Below are 12,919 nucleotides of genomic sequence, written 5' to 3' on the forward strand. Positions count from 1 at the left end.
TCACTGAGCTCCGAGCTCCTTCCGTAGGGGAACGGCTGGCTGTCTTGAGAAAGACCCGCAGCACACCAAGAGGTGAATTACACACACACACACACACACACACACGCACACACATGTGCTGACTCAGTGGATTAAGGAACATATCAGATTCGGGAATGAAGGCGAGGCATCAAGACTAGACCTGGTATTTATTAAGGAGTCGGAAATAATAGAAAATCTTAAAATAGATTGTCCAATAGCGAAGAGTGACCATGCGGTTGTGGAATTTGAAGTATAAAAAAGAGAACGATTGACTGAAAAGAGGATCACAAAATTGGGAGAAGCAATTACTGTAAGGCAGACTTTGTTAGCATGAGAATTTTTTTTGAAAATGCTAATTTGAGTGGGCTGTACAAGGCCGAGAGTACACAGGGTAAGTGGGAGAAGTTTTTAAAGCTATACAAGGAAGCCGAAAATAGATATGTCCCTAAGGTAACCAAAAGGGATGTTGATGAAAAGGAGTGGTTTAACAAGAGATGCGAGGCAGTTAGAAAGAGAAAGGAGGAAGCTTGGAAGGGATGGAGGAGACGAAGAAGAATCAACGCGTGGAACAATTTCAAACAAGCAAGGAATGAATATACAAAAATTAGAAGAGAAGAAAAAAGGATATATGAAAAAAAGATATAATTGACAAATACAAAGACCAACCCAAACTATTCTATAGACATGTGAACGGCAAATTGAAGAACAGAGAAACAATCAATAAACTGAAAATGGATGAAACTACATATGAGGACCCAGCAGAGGTGGCAGAGGTGATAAATAACAGCTTCCAAAGAGTTTTTACAAAAGAAGACGAATTTGTACAACCACGGGGCCAGGAAAGAGGAAGGGTTATGCAGGAGATACAGTTAACGGTGCAGGTCAAGGAAAGCTTGAACAAGAAGGATGTAAGAAAGGCGACGGGGCCGGATGGAGTATCAGGGTGGATCCTGAAAGAATGTAGTGAGCAACTTGCAGAGAAACTGCACTCCATAATGAGCGCCTCCGAGTGAAGGAAAGGTACCACAAGATTGGAAGAGAGCGAACATAGTACCGATTTTTAAGGGAGGCAAGAGAGAGGGCCCATTAAATTACAGACCGGTATCACTCACTAGTGTGGTTGTGAAGATATGTGAGAGATTGGTTATAAAAAGGTGGTCGGACTTCTTAGAAAGTGAGAAAATTATCTCGGATTGCCAGTTTGGATTCAGGAGAAGGAGATCTTGCGTCACCAACTTGTTGTGTTACTACTCAAGGGTAACAGAGTTAATACAGGAGAGAGAAGGCTGGGGGGATGGAGTGTACCTGGATTTGAAAAAGGCATTTGACAAAGTACCGCACAGAAGAGTAATTTGGAAAATTAAAAATAGGGGTGGAGTGGGTGATGGACTGATTAAGTGGCCGGAGGACTTCCTAACTAACAGGGAAATGAGGACGATAATCAGGGACAGGGTTTCCAACTGGTGCCCAGTGATGAGTGGGGTCCCGCAAGGTTCAGTGCTGGCACCAATAATGTTTGCTGTTTATATAAATGATATGGTGGACGGTGTGTCCAGCTATGTGAGTTTGTCTGCAGATGATGCAAAGCTATTGAGACGAGTGAATAATGTGAAGGACTGTGAGGCATTGCAAGGGGACCTGGATAGAATTTGGGAGTGGAGTGGTACATGGCAGATGGAGTTCAACCTTAGGAAATGTAAAAAAATGGAGTTTGGTAGGAGTGGTAGAAGATGTGAATATGATTATAAGATGGGAAGTGAGATAATATGCAGAGGAGTGGAGGAAAAAGATTTGGGAGTGACTGTCTCAGAGAACATGTCACCGGACAAACGCATCAACAGGGTAACGGGACAAACTCTGAATTTGCTGAGGAACATAAGGACGGCATTTGTGTACTTGGATGAGATGATAAAGAAAATATTAGTTACAATGATAAGGCCAAGGTTGGAGTATGCAACAGTGGTCTGGTCTCCTCACGAAAAGAAGAACATAAGGAAGCTGGAAAGAGTCCAGAGAGTGGCAACTAAGATGGTACCGGAACTTCGAGATCGGATTTGTGAGGAGAGACTCAATAGCATGGGGCTCACAAGTCACAACCCTGGAGAGAAGAGAACGAGACCTGATAGCGGTGTAGCCTACAAGGTGGCGAACGGAGTGGAGTATTTGGACAGAGAGGACCTGTGTGTGTGGAACGTGGGAGAAATGAGAGGACATGGAGAGAAGTTGAGGCCGACCACATGTATAAGAGATATGAAAAAGTTTAGCTTCCCAAACAGAACCACTGAGCTGTGGAATAGACTGGAGGAGGAGGTGGTTTGTGCAAGAAACATTCATGATTTGAAGGAAAAGTTGGATAAGAGCGGATATGGAGATAGGACAGCGCGAGCATAGCTCTCTTCCCGCATGTCACAACTAGGTAAATACACACACAACCGCTCCGGTAGCTCAATCGGTTAGAGCGCCGCGCTGCAAGGCTGCACGGCCAAACAGGCGGCGGTTCGAGCCCCGCTCAAGCCGGACTCTTTCCGTTGACTAGAAAAGGTAACTGTTCCGCCATGAGCAAGGGGGATGGGGTGTGTGGTGTGTGAGGTCCTGGCAGTACCCAGAGATCGACAATAATGAGCACTTGCTCACGTCGTGATGGTATCTGCTGGCGAAAGCGAGTTCAACTCGTGATCAGGCCGTGGTGAATTACACACACACACACACACACACACACACGAAAATGAGTGCACGCCGCCACCACCGTCAACGTTATGGCACCAACTGTATTAATCGGCCAAGATTTCCTTCAGTAAAACAAACCCGTAATTATATTCATTGGCCCATAGATGTTTTTTTGGCCCAACCTTCCTCATACGACAGCCCTTACATGCCCTCTCTTTCCTTGTTCCTGTGTGTGTGTGTGTGTGTGTGTGTGTGTGTGATTCACCACGGCCTGATCACGTGCTGGACTTCTCGTCACTAGCAATCTCATTATAGTCGATCTCTGGGTACCTACTGCTAGGGCCTGTGTGTGTGTGTGTGTGCGTGCGTGCGCGCCAATACAACATAGCCCAAAAGAGCGATGCGGCCGTAATCGTTGCCATATTGAGATCATATTTTCGTCATCCTTCTCCACGGTGCAGTGGTTAGCGTGCTTAGCTTCGAATCCGTGGGCCCTGGGATTGAATCTCTGCCCGGGCAGTCGGCGTGCAGGCCACCCAGCTGTTCATCCTCCCTTTCTTGCACACCACATCTTTTCCAGAAAACCCTTCATGGCTTCTATAATTCTATCATTTGCTTCATCACTCAGTCCCAGCAGCAGCAGCATCCATTCCCTCTCTGTCCTTGCAATCCTCCCATTCACATCCCAGCCCATCTCACTCATTGCCACCCTCATCATCTCCGTCCTTTCTCTCCGGTACCTCCCACACACCATTATCACATGCACGACAGTTTCATCCACACCACTCCAGGGGCCTAGATGGTGGTCGGCCCAAGCCCCCCCATGCGCAGGCAAGTGTTTATAGTGACGCCACCTCTTCGTGGCTCATGCTGCCCCCCGGAGCTCATTCTTGATTCACTTGGACAGTTCCTCTAGAGTCCGGGTTGATGGGTGGTCTTCAGGACAGCATGTGGATAGTCTTAGACCACTCGGCGGTGATGGAAAATCCCAGGTGGTAGCGGCGGATTTGAACCCGGATCGTCCAGAACGCGGCGAACGCGAGACCCGCACGTTAACCACGCAGCCACCGCATCAGTGTTAGTGTTAGTAGTGTTATTGGTGTGTGGTGTTAGTGTTACAGTGTTGGGGTCACTTTCACAGTTCGCCATGATGGGTTAGTAAGCCTTCAAACCAATAACAAAGACTCCCAAAAATTCTGTGTGTAGGCCTAGTGGAAAAATAGCCCGCTAATCACTGCTCCTATAAAAGAGAGCATGGATGAGTGGCCAGAAGAGAGGTTGCAATGCCAGTATTTAATTAAGGACTGAAAAATTGAAATTAAGGAGGAAAAAGTAGGTTAAGTATTGTAAGGAAATATAAGTGCCGCCAGAATCCGTTACCGCGTGGAATGTTCCAGAGTCTCACACCACAGAGCAAAATTAGTAGTTCATTCACCCAGTCTTATGAGGCACCATTATCACACACAGGATCATCACCTGCCAAATAATACAGGAAGCGTGACTTTACGAATGTTGCTTGAGGTAAATATATTGTTAAGAGATTCTGATGGTAAACTAATTTTAAGGGTCATGGGACAGGGTCCACTTATTAGAGGTTAGCTTACGTATCTTACATCACTAATGACACTTGTAAATACCATGAACACAGGTTACCATTAACACCTTAAACTAACATGCACACATGGGAATAAGTAGCACTGACATCATAATTGTTTCCACCCACACGGGGAAACAGACTCCACCATTCCACACCTTAATTAAGTCCTAACCAAAACTAGTGAGTGTTTGCGCTTATCCATTGTTACCCCTGAGAACGACACATATACCACCCTTTTGGCCTCTCCTTCCTTCCTCTCTTCACACACCCTGCCACAGGCAATCCCCCACAACGCAGCTGCAAAATTGTTTACGGCTGCATGCTGGACTTGGTCTTGGCGACGCCCAGCTTCCCATCAGTCAGACTTGCCTTTGGCGCACCTGAAAGGGGCGATGTCGCTCGTGAGAATCACGGTCTCAGTTATAGTATTAAGGCCAAAGTGAGTTGAATACAGTGAACAGCTCTTTCCTCACCTGAAAGGGGCGATGTCGCTCGTGAGAATGAGCTTGCTCCCACAGCCTAGGGCGAGGGAGGACAGTACGTGAGTCGGCCCCAAAACGCTTTGGGGTGACGTCACGGATCGAGTGACAAAGTGGTCGCAGGTTAGGCCTGCTTGAGACCTGAGATTTCCTTGGTAGTCCTCCAATATCAATAGAAAGTTACTGGTATTTTATTTCCATTACAGATAACTAACGTTCTCCCGCAATAATTGAAAGAAAGCAGATTGATCACTTTCGGCAACGATACCCTGGTTTGACCCCTGGCAACTTTGAAATTTTGTTGACATTACAGATTGTAGGGGAGATATGGGACACAACGGGCCTCTTTGTTTCAACACCCATCTCTCTCTCTCTCTCTCTCTCTCTCTCTCTCTCTCTCTCTCCTTGCGTGCGTGCGAGTAAACATTGCAAAAGTCAATTTAAATATATCTGTCACCTACAGACCTCCCGGGCAATCACTCGATGACGACCTTGAAATGTACAGCGTCTTAAGGCAGTCACTTAATAACAGCGACTCACTGATATTAGGAGACTTTAACCTCCCCCATATCGACTGGGCGACACTGTCAGGTACAGAAGGCGAGTCACATAGAATGATCGAATTTCTAGAAGAAAATTATCTAAGCCAAATGGTTTCTGAGCCAACTCGACAAATTAATATACTCGACCTTGTTATAACGACCCAAGATAACCTTGTCAGTAGTGTCACGGTAGGAGAACACCTCGGTTCTTGCGATCATAAATTAGTGCGCGTCGACATTAAAGCTCAATCATCAGTGACTGAAAATAAAGTAAAGGTGCCCAATTTCAAAAGAGCTAACTTCGTAGAAATCCGACAAAAACTAACAGAAATACAACTATCAGATGACGGCAACGTAGATGAAGCCTGGCTAAGCCTTAAAAATCACTTACTCACTCAGCAGAACACATTCGTCCCCTTGTGCGAGAAGCGAATTAACACTAATAAAAGCCCACCGTGGTTTAATAGCGAAATTAAACAATCAGTCAATGAAAGAAAATTGTTTTACAAGTTAAAGAAAGAACAAAGCATGCCCAAAAACATTAGACTTTATAATGATGCCAGGCGACGAGTAAAAAGACTAGTAGGTCAGGCAAAGCGTAGATATGAAAAAAATATTGCAGCCAACTGTAAAAATAATCCGAAATCTTTCTTCAGTTACATAAACAACAGAAAGGTGATCAAAAGTGGTATTGGACCTTTAACAAACAGCGACGGTGCACTAGTGACTGACAGCCAACACATTGCAAACCTCTTAAACAATTACTTTTCCTCGGTGTTTAATACTAACAGTCTTCCTCTCGCTACCACCAACACCAGTACTATTGTAAATCTCGAGCATGCATTGCCTAATTTTGAAATAACAACCGATGAAGTCCTTAAAGCTCTCCATTCACTTAAAACAAATAAAAGTCCCAGACCCGACAAAGTATATCCTATACTGCTTAAAGAAACAAAGAGCGAAATACTCTCCTCCCTCACTACCGTATTCAATATGTCCTTGCGACAAGGCATCATCCCTTCGGATTTAAAAAGGCTAACGTGACACCGATTTTTAAGAAAGGAGACAAAAAAATACCAGGTAACTACCGACCCATAAGTCTAACTTCAGTTGTAGGTAAGCTACTCGAGAGCATAATTAGAGACAAAATTGTAAGTTACCTCGAAAGCCACTCATTAATTGGGGATTCACAACATGGCTTCCGTAACAAAGGATCCTGCCTGTCAAACCTACTGACCTTTTATAACGATCTCTTCTCAATTTATGACGTAACCAAATCACTGGACGTAGTCTATCTTGATTTCCAGAAAGCGTTTGATAAAGTCCCACATCATAAATTACTTTATAAATTAAAGCAAATAGGCATTGATGGTCAAGTAAACCAATGGATCGTGAATTGGTTGAGCAACAGACAACAAAGAGTTGTGATTGACGGATTTAACTCAGAGTGGGCGCCGGTCACTAGTGGCGTCCCTCAGGGCTCGGTTCTTGGCCCAGTGCTCTTCATTATTTACATCAACGACGTGGATGTTGGACTCAATAATTGCATTAGTAAATTTGCAGACGACACAAAGATTGGTAACTCGGTTCTCACTGACGAAGACAGGCAAAGCCTCCAAGAAGATTTGCACAAAATTTCAGCTTGGTCGGATAAATGGGAGATGCCCTTTAACATAGACAAGTGCCAGGTCCTTCAAGTTGGAACAAAAAATAAGAAGTTCGATTACGAAATACGCGACGTTAAACTCACAAGCGTTCAATGCATTAAGGACCTGGGGATTAAAATCGCGTCAAACCTCAAATTCTCACATCAATGCATCGATGCAGCAAATAAAGCGAACAGAATGTTGGGCTTCATTAAAAGAAAGTTTTTATTCAAGAATAAAGATGTAATACTTCCACTCTACAATAGTTTAGTCAGACCCCACTTGGAATATGCGGTATAGTTTTGGTCTCCCCACCATGCAAAGGACATTGCTAAACTAGGTGTTCAGTGTCGAGCAACAAAAATGATCCCTTCCTTGCGCAACAAATCCTACGAAGAAAGGCTTTCCACCCTTAACATGTTCTCTCTTGAGAAACGTCGCCTCCGAGGAAAACTGATCGAATGTTTTAAAATACTTAATGGTTTCACGAATGTAGACAGAACAAAATTGTTTATGATCGATGACACTTTGCGAACGAGGAACAATGGCACAAAACTCAAATGTAGACAAGTAAATTCAGACTGCACCAAAATTTTTCTTCGCCAACGTTGTAGTGCGAGAATGGAACAAGCTCCCACCATCAGTGGTCCAGTGTAAAACGATTGACTCCTTTAAAAACAAGCTCGACCGTCACTTCCTTGAACTTAATATTAACTAGAGTAGAAAAGCAACGTTTTGGAGCCATCTGATTAATGTAAAATCACTTAGGTTTAAGGACAGACCACCTAGTCTGGACCATGGGGTCTGTGTGGTCTGATTTTCTATGTAAATCTCTCTCTCTCTCTCTCTCTCTCTCCCAGTACAGATCATCACCACCACCACCACCTAACCATCCCATCTCTCTCTCTCTATCCCAGTTCAGATCACCACCACCACCAGCAACACCACCACCTTCTGCCCCTTCTGCGGTAAGAGTTCCTTCCACGACATGTCCAATCTCCGCCGCCACATTCGGATACACACGGGGGAGCGGCCGTTCAGGCGCCCGCGCTGCCCTTAATGGGCCACACAGAACGAGCACCTTGTGGCACACGTCAGGAGGAAACACGGAGTGGTGGGGCCGAGTTGGTAGAGGAGGAGGAGAAAGACTGTGGGCTGTGTTGTGGTGAGTGGGAGAAGGGAAGGAGGAGGAGGAGGAGGAGTAAGTTACGGGGAAGAATGAATGTGTGAGGTAAGATGATGGGGGAAGAGGAGGAGGAGGAGGAGACTGAGGTAAGTGTGGTGTCAAGTTGGGAAAGGGAAAGAGAATGCAGTTAAGGAGAAAGAAGAGGAGGAGGAGGAATTACAGGAATCAGGAATAACAGGCTTTAAAATGTCACAACAGGAGAGAGAAGAGGAGGAGAAAAAGGGAAATATAATAATAGAGTTACATTCCACAAGAGGAAGAGAGGGAGGAGGAGGAGTGGAAGAAAGCAAGTGGAGAGAGGGAGGAAAGTGGACTAACACTGAGATAAAAAACAACAAAAAGTAATATGAATGAGGCAACTATTGAGAATGGAGGAGGAGGAGGAAACAGCAAACAGAAAAAGTTAACAAAAATAAATGAAAATATTAAAGAGCCTTTAAGTGGAGGAAGAGGAGGACAAGGAGGAGCAAAGGAGGAGGTGGAGAAGGAGGAGGAAGAGGGAGGAAGAAATGAAACAGATGGAAAGTTAGCCAATGAGAAAAACAATATTGAAGACTCTACCATCTAGGAAGGTGTGTGGAAGAGGATTAAACAGAGGAGGAGGAGGAGAGAAGATAATCAAACATAACAAAATACTAACTCCAGGAACTTTATCTCCATACAAAACACAAAGAAATGTTATGTGCAGAGTGTGTGTGTGTGTGTGTGTGTGTGTGTGTGTGTGTGTGGGTGTAAGATGGGAGGTAGGAGGGAGCAGGCTGAGGGAGGGGGGAAGCCCTGTTTAAACACACAGCTGCTCTACCTACGGCTGGATACTTGAAATGTCAACTCATTACTTAACCAAGTATCACTAATAGCACTGGCCTGGTCGTAAGTTCTATGCCATAACTCAGTGAGTACCTGTAGCTTATGTGAGAGGCAGAAGCATCTCAGAATACCGAGTTCAACTGCACCAACAAGACTCTTGGTACCAAACACCTTTCCTCCACCTTGACGAGGGCAAAGACACGGATCGCAGAGGAAGGGGTGGCAAGTCTCAAGTGTTCATTTCTTATTCAAGCAGCCTAACAAGTGTCACTAGCACTGGTCACAAAGAATGGCATATCCACACGACTTGTAAACAAAACACAAAATGTTGAAGGTCACGGCAAGATCAAAAGTTCAGGACCAGATCAAAAGGTTCAAGTCACTCTTCCTTCAGCGCAAGAGGACGCACAACACCACACTACACTTCACTGCTCTACACTGCATCATCATCATCATTTCATCGATGCCTGCTCCTAGGAGCTCCCACCAGGGGATGGCCACGGCAGAAGAGCTTCCAACTTTCTCTATCCAGACACTCCCCCCTTGCCTGCTCAAAGTTTCTCAAAGATCTTTCTCCCCTCTCCCTAACGTACTCTTGCACCCTATCCCTCCATTTCACTGGAGGTTGTCCTCTAGCATTCCCTCCCTCTATCTCACTCACATACACCCTTCTGGTCATCTTACTCTCCTCCATTCGCTCCATGTGGCCAAACCACTTTAAGGTCTGTCGCTTCACTTCTTCCACCACTCCACACTTCTTCCCTTCACCCCTGTGACACATTCCAAAATGCTCGTACACACTTTCATTACTCATTCCATCCATTCTACTCACAAGTACTCCTCAAATAACTCATTTCCACTGCCTGCACTCTAGACCTCTGACTTTCATTCCAGGCCCACATTTCACTTGCATATGTGAGGGTTGGTACTATTGTATTTCTCAAATCCCTCTTTACCTCCATGCTCACACTTCTACCATTCATGATTCGTCCCAAAGACCCTACCACCCTTCTTCCTTGCAATGCCCTTTCTCTCATCTCACCCTCCATACCACCATGCTTACACATAACTGATCCAAGGTACTTAAACTCATTGACCTCCTTCATTTCTTTGCCATTCAAAATTATTTTGTATTCTTTTTCACATTCAATTCCCACTCCCTATCTCTCTATGGGCATACAAAATCTACAACCTCACTTCTACTTCGCTCACAAACCATCACTTTACTTTTGTTGACATTTACTTTCAGCTTTCTCCTATTACAGACACAATCAAAAACACTGACCAAATTTTGTAGGTCACTTTCATTTTCTGCAATGAGCACCGTGTCATCAGCAAACAGTATCGAATTCAGTACCCACTTCCTTCCCTCATCGAACAGTCTTACTCCAACTTCTCCAACTTTGCCCTTCATTTCTCTAATGACACATTCCATATAAATATTGAATAACCATGGTGACATGACGCACCCTTGTCTTAAGCCCACTTTTATCTCAAAATGTTCACTTGTTTCTCCAGTAATTTTGACACATGCAGATGCATCCTCATAGAAAGACTTTATTGCACTAAGCAGTTTTCCTCCCATACCATAAATCTTTAAAACATCCCACAATGCAATCCAATCGACTCTGTCATAAGCTTTTTCCAAATTCATGAAGGCAGCATATAGTTTCTTTCCTTTTGCTAATATTTTTTCTACTACCATCCTGAAGGCAAATATCTGATCCACACATCCCCTTCCCTTCCTGAAGCCTCCTTGTTCTTCACTGATTTTCTCTTCTGTAAGTCTTTGCACCCTCTCTATTATGACTTTTCCATATACCTTTCCGGGTATACTCAGGAGACTTATACCTCTATAGCTCCCACATTCCCCTCTCCTGCCCTTCCCCTTGTAAACTGGGACAATGATGGCTTTTGTCCAGTCTGTTGGCACCCCCCCCCCCCCCCATGCTACTTCACATATCTTGACCATCCATTTAACAACTACATCTCCTCAACACTTCAACATTTCTCCTGTGATTCCATCAATTCCTGCTGCCTTTCCATTTTTTAATCTTTTTATTGCCTGATTTACTTCTTTATTTGTTATACTTCTTTCTTTATATACTCCTCCTCAACCTCTACTCAAAACTGCTGGACGTCCATCCTCAAAATTCATTAAGTTTTTTAAACATTCTCTCCATCTCTCCTTCACAGCTTCCCCGTCTTTCAACATCTTTCCATTCTCATCCATAACTTCATTTATTTTACTTGAGGAGATATTTTCTGCATTTCTTTCATTTTTTACCTCTTTCCAATATGATTTCCTGTTCCCTTTATATTTTTCACTTAGTCTTTTTCCAAAGTCTTCATCAACTCTCTTCTTACTTTCTTTTATTGCTTGTTTTAATTTCATTTTGCATTCTCTATATTTCTTTTTCCTTTCCCTTTTTACTTGTTCAGCCACATTTCTTTCTTGAGTGTTCTTAAAAAGTTCCCTTTTCTCTTTTACTATCCTCCTTATCTCTTCTATCCACCATGAATTTCCTTTTCTTTTTCCATCTCTCACCACTTTCATCCCTAACACTTTTGTTGTTGTAGTTACTATTATTTCTTTAAATGTTCCAAAAACTTTTTCAATATTTGTATTATCTTTTACACTTCCCCATTTTTCACTTAAGGCCTCTGCCATTTCACGGTTATACTCATCTTTTATTTCTTTTTCCTGTAACTTTTCTATCTTCAGTATTTCCTTTTTTACTTCACCTTTCTTTTCAAACACCCACTTTTCTTTCAGCTTTAACTTTGCCAGCACTGCAAGATGGTCAGATCCATCGAACATTCCTATTACTACCTTCGCGTCACAAATTTCTTTTCTAAGCCTTTCATCTACTGCCACATAATCAATCAATCCTTTTTGCTCGTTTTCTTCTCCCCTCCTCCATGTGTATCGGTGGATATTCTTGTGCTGAAAGAAGGTGTTCGCTAGGAACATTCCCCTCTCAGCACAGACATCCACAAGGCAGTCTCCATTTTCATTTTTCCCAGGTATCCCCCATTTTCCCACCACATCCATCACATCTACACTGCACCAACTCCATACAGACTTACACGTCACAACAACACTTGGGAATCTTTGGCGTGGCGCTCTGTCTACGATAACCAGGCCATCCCAACACAGACAGTACGTACACCGGCGGCTGGCGGCTGGCGGCTGTGGCTCTGCTCCCCGATGGCTGCTGGGTTACTGACGCCGGTGGGGGCACGCTGCAGCATCGCCCGGTGTGCCTTCATCTCCTCCAGCCTCTCGCGCCTGAAGAACCCTTTCTGTGCGGAGGGGAGGCTGTGTTAGTATGTGTGTTTGTTATGACTGATGCAGCTGGACCTAAAATTTCTGCCCTGGAACTTTGGTGTGGAGGAGAGACTTTGTTAATGTTTCTTTGCAAAACTAAAGACACTTACAGTCTTTCCAAAAGTAGACACTATCCCAATCTTTGCAAAACTAGACACTATCCCAATCTTTGCAAAACTAGACACTATCCCAGTCTTTGCAAAACTAGAAACTATCCCAATCTTTGCAAAATTAGACACTATCCCAATCTTTGCAAAACTAGACACTATCCCAATCTTTGCAAAACTAGACACTATCCCAATCTTTGCAAAACTAGACACTATCCCAATCTTTGCAAAACTAGACACTATCCCAATCTTTGCAAAACAAGACACTATCCCAATCTTTGCAAAACTAGAAACTATCCCAATCTTTGCAAAACAAGACACTATCCCAATCTTTACAAAACAAGACACTATCCCAATCTTTGCAAAACAAGACACTATCCCAATCTTTACAAAACAAGACACTATCCCAATCTTTGCAAAACAAGACACTATCCCAATCTTTACAAAACAAGACACTATCCCAATCTTTACAAAACAAGACACTATCCCAATCTTTGCAAAACAAGACACCATCCCAATCTTTGCAAAACTAGACA

At 43.8% G+C, this 12,919-nt stretch overlaps 1 protein-coding gene across 17 annotated transcripts in view; it reads right to left on the reverse strand.

The window, feature by feature from the left end:
* Positions 1-10,484: 10,484 nt before the first annotated feature.
* The window catches only part of LOC126992266 (uncharacterized), a 73,431-nt gene continuing 70,996 nt past the window's right edge, over positions 10,485-12,919 (reverse strand). For all 17 annotated transcript variants that reach the window (XR_007746417.1, XM_050851001.1, XM_050851009.1 and 14 more), the window contains one exon: positions 10,485-12,251. Coding sequence is in view for 16 of the 17 variants with exons in the window: in XM_050851001.1 (XP_050706958.1) it covers positions 11,059-12,000 (942 nt within the window). In the remaining variant the exon portion in view is untranslated. The remainder of the gene's footprint in view (positions 12,252-12,919) is intronic.

The sequence above is a fragment of the Eriocheir sinensis genome, chromosome 7 (assembly GCF_024679095.1).
Source record: "Eriocheir sinensis breed Jianghai 21 chromosome 7, ASM2467909v1, whole genome shotgun sequence".
Lineage (NCBI taxonomy): Eukaryota > Metazoa > Arthropoda > Malacostraca > Decapoda > Varunidae > Eriocheir > Eriocheir sinensis.